The sequence below is a fragment of the Orycteropus afer genome, unplaced genomic scaffold (assembly GCF_000298275.1).
Source record: "Orycteropus afer afer isolate SDZICR_OR568_19922 unplaced genomic scaffold, OryAfe1.0 scaffold00088, whole genome shotgun sequence".
NCBI lineage: Eukaryota > Metazoa > Chordata > Mammalia > Tubulidentata > Orycteropodidae > Orycteropus > Orycteropus afer.
This window is the reverse complement of record NW_006921675.1, coordinates 5614706-5630778: the sequence shown is the minus strand read 5'-3', so window position 1 is coordinate 5630778 and position 16073 is coordinate 5614706. Positions and strand designations below refer to the sequence as shown.

At 38.5% G+C, this 16073-nt stretch overlaps 1 protein-coding gene across 1 annotated transcript in view; it reads right to left on the bottom strand.

The window, feature by feature from the left end:
• RAD51B (RAD51 paralog B) overlaps positions 1 to 16073 on the bottom strand; it is an 874995-nt gene that overhangs the window by 850178 nt on the left and 8744 nt on the right. Inside the window, exons 2-4 of the mRNA XM_042781147.1 lie at positions 13661 to 13772; positions 11226 to 11339; positions 3548 to 3664 (exon numbers count right to left, since the gene is read on the bottom strand). Of these exons, the coding sequence (XP_042637081.1) occupies positions 3548 to 3664; positions 11226 to 11339; positions 13661 to 13772 (343 nt within the window). The remainder of the gene's footprint in view (positions 1 to 3547; positions 3665 to 11225; positions 11340 to 13660; positions 13773 to 16073) is intronic.

Genomic DNA, 16073 nt, shown 5'->3' with positions numbered 1-16073 from the left:
AAAAAAAAGTATTGACCCATGTCACTTTAGTTTTGTGTATTTCACTGTACATAAATTATATTTCAATAAAATGCATTTAAAAAAATCAGGAAGGGATTGTGTCAGGGTTATATGCTTTTACCACACTTATTCAATCCATATCAAATAATCCAAGAAGCTAGACTGGATGAAGAAAAACACAGCATCAAGATTGGATGAAGACTCATTTACAACCTGTGATATGCAGATGACGCAACCTTGCTTGTTGAAAGTGAAGATGACTTGAAGCACTTACTGATGAAGATCAAAGGCAACAGCTTTAGTATGGATTATACCTCAACATAAAGAAAACAGAAATCCTCACAACTAGACCAATAAGCAATATCAAAATAAATGGAGAAAAGACTGAAGTTGTCATAGATTTAATTTTACTTGGATCCATAATTAACACCCATGGAAGCAGTAGTCAAGAAATCAGATGTCATATTGCACTGGACAAATGTGCTGCAAAAGACCTCTTAAAATTACTGAAGGGCAAAGATGTCATTTTGAAGACTAAGGCATGCCTAGCCCAAGCCATGGTATTTTCAATTTTATCATATGCATGTGAAAGCTGGACAATGAATAAGGAAGACCAAAGAAGAACTGATGCCTTTGAATTGGGACACTGGCAAAGAATATTGAAATATACCTGAAGAACAAACCTATCCTGGAAGAAGTGAAGCCAGAATGCTCCTTAGAAGCGAGAAGGGCCAGACTTCATCTCACCTGACTGACCCAGAATCTTGAATAAAAGCCCTGAACACAAATGCTCAAGGGAGCGTCCCTGGTTGACCATACACCATGTGTACTGTTATGTGACATTACTTGGAGAACTAAGTGCTGTCCATACAACTCTACCGGCATGTAAGGTAAGAATTCTGTTACCAAACTATCAATGTCCCCCATTAGTCAGTAGAGAAATGGAAATTAAAACCACAATGAAATATAACTACACATCCACTAGAATAGCTAAAACCAAAGGTGGACAATACCAAGTATGAGTGAGGATGAAAGGAACTGAAACCAGCATGCATTGCTAGTGGGAATGTTAAAATGATATAGCCAGCTTTGGAATATAGTCTGGCAGTTTCTTGAAAAGTTAAACATATACTTATCGTACGATCCAGCCATTCCACTCCTGGGAATCTACACAAAGACAGGTGAAATGGAAACATACCAGACAGACACATGACTGTTCATAGCAGCATTATAAGAAAAAAGGAATGCCACAACTCAAGACTGAGGTTACCTTTCAGCAAAAGGCAGAAGTTACAGATAGTTTCAGTGATTTTAGTGTTGTTCTTATGTTGGGTTATAGGCCCGCAGAGTTCATAACTTACATGTTGTTGTTGTTGCTGTTGTGTTGTTGTTAAGTGCCATCGAGTTGCACCCAACTCATAGCGACCCCTCCTTGGGTTTCCGAGGCAGTATCACTATGGAAGTAGATTGCCCCATCTTCCTTCCGAGGAGTGGCTGGTGGGTTTGAACCGCCAGCCTTCTGGTTAGCAGTCAAGTGCCTTAGCCACTATGCTACCAGAGCTCCCATAACTTACATATACAGGATATATGAATCTTGTATACATAAAACATATTAAAATTTTGTTTTGTAATAAAGTATATATTGAAATGCTCCCTGAACTAAGCTGGGGGGGATTGAAGTGACTATTTTTGGCTAAAATAGACAGTAGAAAAGTAGAGAACTGGCCCCTTATAAGCAGTCTGTGTATGTAGGACTCTAAGTTAGCCAAGTAGATCATTAGCAAACACCTGAAAGGCTGTTAACTACTGCTTGGATTCAAAATTAATGCAAATTACATGAAACAGTACAGGAAATGATTCTTCAACTTCAAAGAAGAAAGCAGCTATTGGTTAACGTTCCTTAAGTTCAATCTTTTGCTATTCAAATAAGCATACAATATCTCAGCAGAAGTCCTTGAGGTGTATAAAAGGTGAATCATTCAGCTGCTAACCAAACGGTTGGCAATTCACACCTACCCAGAGGCACCTCAGAAGAAAAGCCTGATAATCTGCTTCCAAAAGGTCATAGCCATGAAAACGCTATGGAGCGCCTTGTACTTGGCAACACATGGGGTTGCCATGAGTTGGGACTGATTCTATGTAACTGGTAATATTTGCGCAAAGGTCTAAGCATTGTAATTCTAGCACCATCTGGTGGCAGTATACTAAAATAGCAGTTTTGGGTTTTTTTTCTTTAACACTAATTTGGTTTTTCTTTTCATTCACACTCATTCAATCATTTGCCATCTAATAAGCCACTTTATATCTTTAACTATTTCTTGGAAGGCAGGAAATATGGTATAGTATCTCTAAATGTATGTGTGTGTATGTGTGTCTGTGTGTGTATGGAATTTTACCCTGAAAGAAAAAATCTAGTTAAATTATGACTGTCAGAATGTATGAACAGATTATGCTTCTGTTTATAAATGTGCTTAAAATATCTGTGCTTCCAGAACCTTCTGACAAGAAGTTCCTCAGAAGTGTCCTGGGAAACACACTATCAAGTCATCACTTAGGGACTACTGAACACACCAATACAGTTTTAAACCATCCTCAAATTCCTTGACATTTCTTCCTTCAAAAGGTAGAACCTAATTTCTTCCCCTGAATGTGAGCTGGACTTAGTGATTCACTTCAAATGAAAAATGAATGTAACAGAAATGATAGTGTGCAACTTCAAAGCTTCCTCAGTTCCATCCAGCCTTGTTTTGGATCACTTGCCCTGGGGTAAGTCAGCCATCATGTCATAAGGAGATTTAAGCAGTCTGTGGAAAGCTCATGTCCAAAACGGAGGCCTCCTACCAACACTAGCACCAACTCACCTGTCATGTGAACAAGCCCCCTTAGAACAAATCCTCCAGCCCCATCCAAGTCTTCAGATAACTGCGGCCCTGATATCATCATCCAACATTGCCTTGCTTAAGCCCACCCTAATTCCTGACCCACAGAAAATGAGAAATAATAGACGTTCACCATTGTGTTTTATCATTCAATTATGAAGTCATTTGTTATGCAACAATATATAACTAATACAACAACCTATCACTTCCCAGAACTAATTTTTATCTATAACCAAAACTCAAATCAAACCCACTTGCCATTGAGTCATTTCTTATCCATAACAGGAAGTAAAAATAGATCATTTTAATGTAATACTATAATTTGTCTACATATTGGTAAAATTTCAAAGCTGCCTTCCTAATACATACTAAGTAATGATCCTTTTCTAATTCCCTCAAAATTATTTCATTATATTCATTAATTTCTAAGTTAACTTAAAGAAAAACAGTGCTCTAAACAAACTTCAGTCAACCAGTAAGGATTTTTTTGAATGCCTCCTTTTCGTAGAGCTGCTATACAAGGTTCTGAAGGGAGATGAAAGGGAGGAACTTAAAGATTAATTCAGGTTAATGCACATGAAACACTTAATAGTTTTTAATGAAACTTTTTTCCTTGGTTCTGAAGATTATAGGTCAGTGGAAGAAGGTGTGGAAAGTGTTTCCTTTACCTCTGTGAGGGACCCACAGGCCACACCACCATGCAGGGCTTCATCCAAAGCAGAGAGTGTAGTAGACAAGAATGGTGGCAAGAGATCACTAGACCTTTGTGTCTTCATCCCGTAAGCCTGAATGAGAAAAAGGTTATGTTCAACCTCCCTTCTATTCAAAAACATAAAGCAACTCTAAATGTCTAAACTTTAGCAGCTATAACCTCAGCCCATCTATTTTTCTTCTATTATCTATTTGTTCATCATATATTTACTATGTGCCAGGGACTGTGCTAGATTATGGCAATATATAACAGATAAACCCATTCTTACAGTTCTTATAGTCAACCAAGGACTGGGAAATTAGGACAAAAACCTGGGCAATTACAGCACAGTTAATAAGTGACACAGTGGTAGGGAAAGTGGAAACCTAAAGACTGTACACCTGGTGTGGATTGTGTGATCCAGTAAGGCCTCATGGAAGAGCCGGGTATCTGAGCTAAAATCTGAAATAGCTGTTACACAGGCAAGGGAAACGTGAATGGTTTGGCCAAAGAGGGCAGGATGCACAAAGACAATCAAGAAGCAAGAACAAGATGAAATAGAAACTGATGGAAACTACAAAACATTTTAAAAGCCCATTTAGAATCATTGCAAGATGGAGTGTGGGCAGGGTGTAGCAAGTGATGAGGCTAGACAAGTAAGCAGGGACCCAATCACGGAGAGCCTTGTTGAGTTTAAAGTTTATGCTGAGAGCAACAAGGAATGGTAAGATCAAATTATCATTTCAAAAAGATACTCAGAGTAGTCTGTGAAGAATAGTTTGACAGTGGGTGTGGTAGTCCAAAAAATGTACCTCTCATAGGAAGAAAAAAGATGCTCACATCAAATCCCTGGAACCTGTAAATGTTATCTTATTTGAAAAAAAAAAAAAAAAAAGGTGTTTGGCAGATGTGACTAATTAAGGATCTTGAGGTGAGATCATTGTGGATTATCTAAATGGTTCCTAAATATCAACACAAATATCCCTATTCCAAAAGAAAAAAAAAAAAGGTGGAGGAAGATTAGATACATAGAAAAGAATGCCACATGAAGACAGTGCAGAGAGAAGTGGCCACAAGCTAAAGAATGACTAGCAGCCACTAAAAGTTGGAAAAGGCAAGGAATGGATTCTCACCTATTGACACCTTGATTTCAGATCACTGGCCCCCAACATGTAAGAGAATAAATTTCTGTTTTTTTAAGCCACACAATTTGTGGTAATTGTAAGAGCAGTCCCAGGGTACCAGTACATCAAATTATTATTTCAAAGAGATGCTCAGGTTGATTTGTGAAGATTGGCTTGAAAGCTAATAGTGGAAGCAACAAGATCCATTAGGGGGATATTGTAATCAATTAGAAGAAAAGTAATGGTGGCCCAATGTCAGGTAATTGTAACGGAGAGACAAGCTTCCTGGTAGTAGTATATCTGAAGTTTGTCTAATATAAAAAATTCTGAAATTCTCCTTTCTTATCCTTGGTGTTGTTGTTACCCAAGGTTCCATCAAGTTGGCTCTAATTCATAGCCACCTCATGTACAACAGAATGAAACACTGCCCAGTCCTGTGCCAGCCTCTCAATACTTGCAATACCTGAACCCATCATTGCAGCCACTGTGTCAATCCATCTTGTTGAGGGGTTCCCCTTTTGCATTCACCTTCCACTTTACCAAGCATGATATCCTTCTCCAGAAAATAGTCCTTTCTGACAATATAACCAGAGCATGTCAAACAAAGTCTGGCCATTCTTGCTTCCAAGGAGCATTCTGTTGCACTTCTTCCAGGACAGATTCGATAGCTCTTGTGGCAGTCCATGATACTTTCAATATTCTTCATCAAAACCACAACTCAAAAGCACAACTCTTCTTCGATCTTCCTCATTCACTGTCCAGCTCTCACATGCATATGAAGCAACTGAAAATACCATGGTTTAGGTTAGGTGCACCTTAGTCTTCAAGGAGACATCTTTGCTCTCCAGCATTTTAAAGAGGTCTTTTGCAGCAGATTTGCCCAGTGCAATACATCATTTGATGTCTTGACTGCTGCTTCCACTGAGGTTGATTGTGGAACCAAGTAATATGAAATCATTGACAACTTCAATCTTTTCTCTGTTTATTGTAATACTGCTTATAGGCACTGTTGTGAGGATTTTCATTTTCTTTATGTTAAGATATGATCCATACTGCAGACTGTAATCTTTAATCTTCATTAGTAAGTGCTTCAAGTCATCCTCATTTTCAGTAAGCAAAGTTGTGTCATCTGCATAGAACAGGCTGTTAATGACTCTTCCACCAATCCTGATGTCATGCTCTTCATTAGTTCAGCTTCTCGGATTATTTGCTCAGCATACAGACTGACTAAGTATGGTGAAAGGATATAACCCTGACACACTCCCTTCCTAATTGTAAACTATGCAGTATCCCCTTGTTCTGTTTGAACAACAGCCTCCTGGTCTATGTACAGGTTCCTCATGAGCATAATGAAGTGTTCTGGAATTCCCATTCTTCTCAATGTTATTCATAACTTGTTATGATCCACATAATCAAATGCTTCTGCATAGTCAATAAAACACATGTAAACATCTTTTTGGTACTCTTTACTTTGAGCCAAGATCCATCTGACATCAGTAATAATATCCCTCATTCCATGTCCTCTCCTGAATCCAGCTTGCTTCTGGAAATTCTCTGTCAATATACTGCTACAACCATTTTTTTAATTATCTCCAGCAAGATTTTATTTGTGTGTGATATTAATTATATTGTTCGATAATTTCCACATTCTGTGGGATCACCTTTCTTTGGAATGGGTACAAATATGGATCTCTTCCAGTCAGTTGGCCAGGGAGCTGTCTTCCAAATTTCATGGCACAGACGAGTGAGCGCCTCCAGTGTGGCATCTGTTTGTTGAAATATCTCAATGGGTACTCTGTCAATTCCCATAGTCTTGTTTTTTTGCCAATTCCTTCAGTGCAGCTTCAACTTCTTCCTTCAAGATCATTGGTTCTTGATCATATGCCACCTTCTGAAATGGATGAAGATCAACCGATTCTTTTTGGTACAGTGACTCTGTGTATTCCTTCCATCTTCTTTTGATGTTTCCTGCATCATTCAATATTTTGCCCATAGACTCTTTCAATATCCTAGGTGCTCCTCCGTAATTAATTATATAAAGAATTTGAGTTATTTTATTTGTTGATTTTGATCATTCTTATGTATTTATAACTATAAAACTTAATTGTCTACAGAGAAAACTATTTTTAGAATTACTTTCATTAATCTTTTCTGGGGAGCTCTGGTAGCATAGTGGCTAAGACACTTGCCTGCTAACCAGACGGCTGGCGGTTCAAAGCCACCAGCCACTCCTCGGAAGGAAGGTTGGGCAATCCTACTTCCGTAGTGATACTGCCTCAGAAACCCAAGGAGGGGTCGCTATGAGTCGTGTTTGACTTGACAGCACATAAAAACAACAATCTTTTCTGGATATTAAATTTTTACTTTATTTTTAAAATGTTTGTTTTCTAATGTTTCCTTTTTCTTTTAAGAGTTTTTGAAATACCCTCCCTTTTGTAATGATCTTTTCTACATTTCAGTTTAGTTGTGCCTTCTCCTGGGCACTGCAAAAGAGTTACTACCCTAGGATATAGAGCAAACAATGTCAGACCCTTTCACATACTGTCATAACTCAGGACTGTGAACAGAAAGAAAAAGACAAGGATGGGAAGGGAAAGAACAGGCATTGCATATCTATGATGTGCTATATTAAGTTTACTTACATTATTTCATTTAATCCTCACAACCACCCTGCATACAATTATCTCAATTTTCACAAAGGAAAAAACCAAGACTAGGGGAGGTTAAATGATTTGCCAAAGATGACTCTAAGAGAGGAGGGGAGATAAGAATTGTTGCTGGGCTTTTATTCCCCATTCCCACATACATTAAAGAAGTTTAAAGAAAACAGGAGTCAGATGTAATGCCATAACCCTAGGATAACAACTATCAACAATATAGGGTAAATGTACTCATATACATAGATTCCATTTTTATAAAATTAACACTGTATTCTAAATGTAATTTTAAAGCCTGCTTTTTTTATTATTAAACATGTATATCCTGAACATTTCTATTATTAAAAATTCTTCAAAGAATATTTTAATGCCTTTATAATGTTTCATCACATAAATATAATAAAATGTACCTAAAAAAGACACATAAACTCACTATCAGTGAGTCATTTCTGACTCATAGCAACCCCCGTTTGGTTTCCAAGGCTATAAATCTTTACTGAAGTAGATCTCATCTTTCTTCCGCAGAGCAGCTGGTAGATTTGAACCACTGACCTTTCAGTTAGTAGTCAAGTGTCTTATCCACTGCACCACCAGAGCTCCAAAATGTACCTACTTCCTTACTATTGATTATTTAGGTTCTTTGATTTTTGATACAAGAAATATTTCAGTGAGAACCTTACATAGACTTTTTTGTCTATTTTATTGAGCAATGTCTAAGGAAAAAAATATCCTATATGTATAACTATGTAAACCCAAACCAAACCCACTGCCAAGAGTTGATCAAAGAGACCCACCAGAGGCAGTAAATCTTTATGGAAGCTGATTGCCCCATCTTCCTTCCACGAAGTGGAGACTCACTAGCCTTCTGGTTAGCACTCAAATGCCTCAGGCACTACACCACCACAGCTCCTTGTATAACTACCTAAGGGTATAAATATTTTAAATTCAAATTGCTTACAAGAAGGCTGTACCAATTTATATGCCTATTAGCAGAAACATTATCTCGTTCATCAAAATGTCTCCAATATGGAGAAAGATCCCTGGATGGTGGTGACGGTCTGCACTTGCCTAGTAACTCAAAGTAACTCAAAGGCTGCCTAGTTGGGCCCATCCAGAGGCACTGCAGAAGATCCAGGACTGGCCAGCAGCTCTGGCAGAGATCATAGCCAACTGACCTCCAGAGCCCACAGAGGCCCTCCAGACGAATACATAAACGAACAAATGCCTCCAATGCGTGAGAAAGTACCTGATGCATGGTTGGTACTCAAAAAGTATGACTTGAGGGAACAAATGACTGAAAAAAATGAGTAAATAAATGAACAACAACAAAAAAAATACTTTCTGGAAGGACTAAACTAAGACAACGTTTAAGGCAAGCCTCAAATCTAAAGAACACTGTGAAAGTGAATATAAACCAAAGGAGAAAAGTGGATTTTACAGTTGGTATAAGGAATAGTAATGAGACTTCAACTGAAAGTAGTGATGAAAACGGAGACTAAAGCTGAGTTTCCTGCCTACTCTCTTATTGAATTACCTAACTGGAAATATGCCATAAATATTGACCAACTAGAATGACACATCAAAGTAAAAGGATTTCCTGGTGCTTTACAACCTTCAAAATAATAACAAGTTAATTTGATTCTAGCCATGTATTATTTTAGCTGTCTAACTTCTCCCCTGAAACGAAATGAACTGTTCAAAGCAATGCAACAAATTCAATGATAAAGCTACATCTAGTGCCAATTTCTGGTTCTGATTCTAATTCTTCTGACTACTCTGCCTTTAAGTGCTTTTTCTTAGATCACAAGCTAAATCTGAACAAAAGAAAGTACTTTAGCTGTTGATTTTTTATAAAATTTCTAATAAAACCAACATTCCTCCCTTCCTTCTTTACAGAATTGGATGCTACTTTACTGCTCGGGTGGTTACCAAATTTCAATATAGGATAATAAGGGGAATAATTTACAAGCCTCATAAAAAAAACCTATCTGTAAAGCATTGTACTTATTTTTAGGCAGCTCTCATTCTGGGAAAACAAAATCTTTCCTATGCCCAAAACCTACATTTTGAAAAGCTAGTTATAAGACAGTAAGCACTTGTGGTAGTTAAGGTTGTACGTCAACTTGGCTGGGCCTGGTTGAGTGGCTAGGCAGGTGGATGTAGTATTCCCCATGATGAGACTGGTAATTAACTCCATGGTGGAATCTACTGTGAGCAGCTGAGTAGCTGCTTTAGGGATGTAATCTGCTTCCTGTAATAAGAAGGAGCCTTGGGGACAGTCTCGAGCTGATGGCACACTTGAACCCTGTATGTAGTCATGTCATTGTTCAGAAGCCTGCCATGCTCTGCTGACCTTCGGACTTTCAATAGACTTGAATTAATGGCCCGCCGTGTGGTTTGATAACATTGGGACTGTGCCTTTTTACTTGTCAACCTTGGGCTTGTCAGTCTCAGCAGCCAGCAGCTGTCTGAGTGAAGAAAACCCTCTAGCTCCAGTGGGCCGGGAGCAGGAGGCAGAACTGAAGCCGAAGGTTGAAGGACTTTTACCCAGCTTCTAGAGCCTGGCACTTTGAACTTGGACTTAAAGCCTCCAAGCTGTAACAGAATAAACTTCTGTTATTCAGCCATTCCATTTGTGGTATATTTTCTGTTAGAGCAGCACAGAGGTAACCAAAACAGTACCAAAAAAAAAAAAAGCACAATTTGATGAGGGCTTATTATAAAAAACTTCAACTTTTCTTAAGTGTGAGGATAAGTTTTAAAGCATCGCTTATTTAATCATTAAGCAAATATAAGAAAATTATGTATAGTTTATGATGTGGATTAAGTGATGATGCTAAAGTTAATATTACAGAGATGGGGGCATTCTAAAATTAGGAGGATATTATCATTAAAGCATGAGGTCCACAAATCCTACCCAAATAAACAAGAGAGAAAGATGATCTTTTGAAATATCACTCTCAGTAGCAACTAGGGTCTTAAAGGCTAGCAAATGGCCATCTAAGATGCAACTACTGTTCTCTCTGTGTCCAGAGCAAAGAAGAGTGAAGAAAATCAAAGACACAGGAAAAATTAGTCCAAAGGACTAATGGACCATGAGAACTTCAGCACAAACGACCTTGTGACCAGAAGAACTAGATGGTGCCTGGCTACCGATGCCAACTACTTGGAAAGGGATGAAGATTGGGGATCCTGAATAGAATGGGAGAAAAAATGCGGAACAAATTTAAAATCATACAAAAGACCAAGATTACTATTCACATAGAGACTGGTGAAACCCCAAGAATATGGTGCCTAGTCATCCTTCAGGCCTAGAATTGAATTGACTCCTGTGGCTTAACTCTCAGCCAAACAACAGACAGGCCTACGAGCTAAACAATTACACCAAGCAGGTGCACTGCTTAGAACAACCAACCATGGAGATCAGAAGGGCAGCATTTGCACAAGGAGAAAGATAGGGAAGCAGAAATGTATAGGCAAGGAAAGGGTAACCACAGGGAGGAAGTGGGAAGAAAGCTGTTATATTGTGGGGATTATAATCAGTGTCCCAAAATAAAATGTGAATGAACTGTTAAATGTAAAACAAATCTGCTTTGTAAAATTTCACCCAAATCACAATAAAAAGTTATTTAAGAAGAAAGAGAAAAGAAACATCACTCTCAGTTAGAGGAGAAAAAAGGTTTTTAAACCCCTTAATTGTCTCCCATGAGCTTATTAACTATACAAATTTTTCACAAATATTCTAATTAGAAGACTAATTCTATGCTGCGAAAGTTGATATTTTTGAGGCGATTATCTCTATTTCTAATTTTTTCTCTCCCAAATTACATTTTAAATGTGATAAAGAATCTTTTATTTGATGAGAAAAAAATACCGTTTGCATCTGTGGGGCACAGGCCCTGCTCACCACACGCAAGAGTTCATGGACCCCTGGATAACTGAGACCAGCCACCTTCATAAGCTCCAGTGGGGAGAGACGTAAAAAGTCCTACAGAAAAACAAAGAGAATATTTTAACATATATGTGTTACAAAGATATGGAAATTTTCAATTATACGATCCATGTGTAGATAAAAGTGTAATTAATTGCAGATGAAAGAGCTCTGTCTTCCTTAAAGTATTTTACCCCTAAACATGTCTTAACTGAAAGATACAATGACATAGTATTATTTTCTAATCATCCAAATTAGTTAGCAAATTCCAGAGGAGCCACAGAACTTAAGCTAATCAAATGTTCACTGTTTGAAAACTGGAAAATTTCCTGCAAATGTAAAAGCTAAGTGGCAAACTCCTACTCATTACACTTCCTAGAACTCTATTAGTCAATATGAGTTTAGGACACAAGTAACATCACACAGCAGCAGCAGCATCCAACTCCAGTTTCTATGAGCAAGACAACTGTGCTGGAAGGAGACGAGGCACAGATACATGCCCAGAAAGTGTCAGGTTGAAATGAGTTGGTTTTTTTTATAGCTAGGAGATCACTTAGAGAAAATATTTGATAACTGAGAGAAGACAAAGCTGACTATGGATGTCCTGATACATGCTACAACATAGATGAACCTTGAAAACACTCTATTGAGTGCAGTGAGTCAAGCGCAAAAGGACAAAGTTTGCATGATCCCACTTATACATTTAAAATTGGCCAATGTAAAGAGACCAAAGTTACCAGGGGAAAGAGAGAATCATTACCCAGGAGATCACTGAGTTTCTGTGAAGGGTGATGGAAAATTTTGAAAATGGATAGCGGGGTGGTTGCACAACATGATGGAAGGAATTAATGTCACCAAATTGTACATGTAAAAAATGTTGAAATGGCAATGTTTTGTTATATAAATTTTTACCACAATTTAAAAAAAAAAATCTTGACTATGGTTAAAGGTCATTTTTTTTTTTATTGTGATTTGGGTGAAGATTTACAGAGCAAATTCACTTTCCATACAGCAGTTCACATATACTTTGTCTCGTGTCATTGACCACAGTTTACCACAATGCAACAGCTCCCCTCCCACTTCCTCCCCATAGTTACCTCTTCCCAGTGTCCATCCCTCCATACACTCCTGCCCCCTGAGCTGTCTCCCTGTGCATAAGCAGCCCTTCTTTCTCCCATGATTGTTCTCTCCAAGGAGTGTATCTACTTGAGGTAAATGTTTAACTCATATGCCTGTATTTTGTTTGGCTGGAAACCACAGGTGTGGGTTCAATTCCAGACCTGAAGGGCAGCTAGGGGCCATAGTCTCAGTGGTTCCACCAGGCTCTATCAGACCAGAAAACCTGGTTCCCAAAAGGTCATATTTTTAAGAACATCTGAAAGTAGGAACATAAGGATTATTAAGTATATAACAAAAGAATCAAGGATACCTTTAACACAGAAAGCAATTTAAAAAAGTATAGCATGTTTTGAAAATCTTATTAAGGATGATATACTAAATTAAACCTTAAATCTTATTTAACCTTCTAAGAGGAATTTGCTTCACTACTATGCTTAAAAATATAACATCTACTTTATACATTTATCTGGCTTCATCAGTAGGAAAAGGATCTTAACTCTTAATTTCTCTTGCTTTGAAAAGAAAGCTTTTCCATGTTAACCATACATTTTCTTAGAAATGGATAAAACTTCTCTGGAATCCTATATAAATGGCACAGGTCTACTTCACCTTATATCAACATTCTCCCCAAAAAATGCACAAATAAAATAAAAATAAAAATAAATCCATTGTTGTGCAGTTGATTCCAACTTCTAGTAACACTGCAGGACATAGTAGAACCACTCATAAGGTTTCCAAGACTGTAAATCTTTATGGAAACAGACTGCCACATCTTTCTCCATAGAGTGGATGGTGAGTTCAAACCACCGACCTTTCATTTAGCAGCCAAGTGCCTAACCACTGTGCCCCTGGGGTACCTTGCTCTCTTTACATTGGCCAATTCTAAATATTTTATTTAAGAAGGATCATACAGTATCTGTCCTTTTGTTACTAACTTATTTCACTCGGCACAGTATTTCAAAGGTTCACCCATGAACATTCTCCCGGCCAAAATGCAAACATAGAGTTCAGGTAAATGAAATCGCATTTGAAAATGCTACCTAAGTGGCTTGGTATTTAAAATTCACCTATAAAGAAGCACTAGTATTTATCTCTTTTCTATAAACTTACATTTTCATATTTCAGATTGTTTCAAATTTATTAGATCTCTATGAGTTGGAATCAACTAGACAGCAGTGGGATAGGTTGAGATTTTTAAGGTATACTTAAAATTAATTTGTACATAAAACTCATTGAAAAAAAAATTAAATACATTTTACCTTACAGGTGACAATCTGGTGTCTGCTCAGACGGTCACAAAGATCTTGTGACAAACCCACTCGTCTCAGTTTCTTGCTAGCCATACCTCCAGATCCAGCAAACAAAAATAACCTTCAAAGAAAACATCAGAAAATAACCTAAGCAGTAGTAGGTGATTTATGCACAACTAAGACGAGCTCTGGTAGCGTAGTGCCTAAGGTACTTGACTGCTAACCAGAAGGCTGGCGGTTCAAACCCACCAGCCACTCCTCGGAAGGAAGGTTGGGCACTCTACTTCCGTAGTGATACCGCCTCGGAAACCCAAGGAGGGGTTGCTATGAGTTGGGGCTGACTCGATAGCAAACAACAACAACAACAACAACAAGAGCACAGGGAGGGGAGGTCACAGGGAAGGGAGGGGAGTGGCTTAGGGTTGGGGAAGGTAATCAGGGACTGAAACCAAATGTACACAAACTGTTTAATGTAAAACAGATTCTGCTCTGTAAATTTGTACCCAAAACAAAATAAAAAAAGATAATTCAAAATAAAAAATTCTTCAAGATTCTCCATATGCTGTGTATGAGCACATGAGTTGGAATCGACTCAATGGCAGTGGGGTGTGTTTCTCCATATGCAAAATGAAATGTACGGTATTTAAAATATTACTGATAAAATCAAGGTAGGCTATTGTAGTGGGTTGAGTTCTAGCCCAAAACAAAACAAATCAGTTGCTGTCAATTCCGACTCACAGTGACCCTATAGGACAGAGAACAGCCCCATAGGGTTTACAAGGCTGTCAGTCTCTAAGGAAGCAGACTGCCACATCTTTCTCCCACAGAGTGGCTGGTGGACTCAAACCTTTCAGTTAGCAGCCAAGTGTTTAACCACTGCACCACCAGGGCTCCTTCCTAACCCCCAGACCTATGACTTAATTTGGAAAAAGAGTATTTGCACCTATTATTAATTTAAGGATCCTGAGATGAGATCCCCTGGGATTATCCAGGAGGGCCCTAAATCCAATGACATTTGTTCTTATAAGAGACAGAAGACAGGGACACAGAGAAGGCCATGTGAAAATGAAGACAGAGACTGGACTAAGTAGCCATGAGGCAAGGAACACTGACAGCCACAGAAGTGAAACAAGCAAGAAACAGAATCTCCTATAGAGCTGCTAGATGGTGGGAAAATACATTTCTGTTGTTTTAAACTAAGCAGTTTATGGCAGTTTCTTACAGCAGCACTAAAAAACATAGCTACTGTTGCTGTCATTGTTGTTGTTGTTGTTGTTATGTGCCGTCGAGTCGGCCCCGACCCCTCCTTGGGTTTCCGAGGCAGTATCACTACGGAAGTAGGATTGCCCAACCTTCCTTCCAAGGAGTGGCTGGTGGGTTTGAACCGCCAGCCGTCTGGTTAGCAGGCAAGTGTCTTAGCCACTATGCTACCAAAGCTCCCTTTGTTGTCATTACCCGCCATCAAATCAGCTCAATGCATGACAATCCCATGCACAACGGATCACAGCATTTTTATACATATGGTTCTGGTGTTTAATCTTTTAAAAATAATTTGTTTTATTTTATTGTTGAGAATATACACACTGAACACATATACCAATTCAAGTTTCTACATGTACAATTCAGTGACATTTATTACTCCAAAACTGTCCTGCAAAAGTCAGGTCAGTATCACAATCCTTCCAGAGGTGATCTTGTTATTGTTAGGCGCTGTCGAGTCAGCTCCAACACATAGCAACCCTATGTACAACAGAATGAAACATGACCCAGTCATGTGCCATCCTCACAATCTTCACTATGCTTGAACCTATCATTGCAGTCCCCGTGTCAATCCATCTTATTTGGGTCTTCCCCTCTTTCACTGACCCTCTACCAAGCATGATATCCTTCTCCAGGGACTGGTCCCTTCTGATAACATGACCAAAGTACATGAGACTAAGTCTGGCCATTCTGCTTCTAAGGAGCATTGTGGCTGTACTTCCAAACCAGATTTTTTCCTTCTTCTGCCAGTCCACGGTAACTTCAGTATTCTTTGCCAACACCACAATTCAAATGCATTAATTCTTCTTTGGTCTTCCTTTTTCATTGCCCACCTTTCATATGCATATGAGGCTACCAAAAATACCATGGCTTGGGTAAGGCACACGTTACTTTTCAAAGTGACATCTTTGCTCTTTAACACTTCAGTCTTTTGCAGATTGGTCAAGAGTGCTATACATCATTTGATTTCTTGAATGCTGGTTCCATGGATGGTGATTTTTGATCCAAGTAAAATGAAATCCTTGACATCAATTTTTTCTCCATTTAAAGTGATGTTGCTTGAGGAGGCGGGGCAAGATGGCGGACTAGGCAGAAGGATTGCACAGACCCTCTTCAACAAAGAAAAGGGAAACCAATTAACACAGACACAGAAGATAATCTT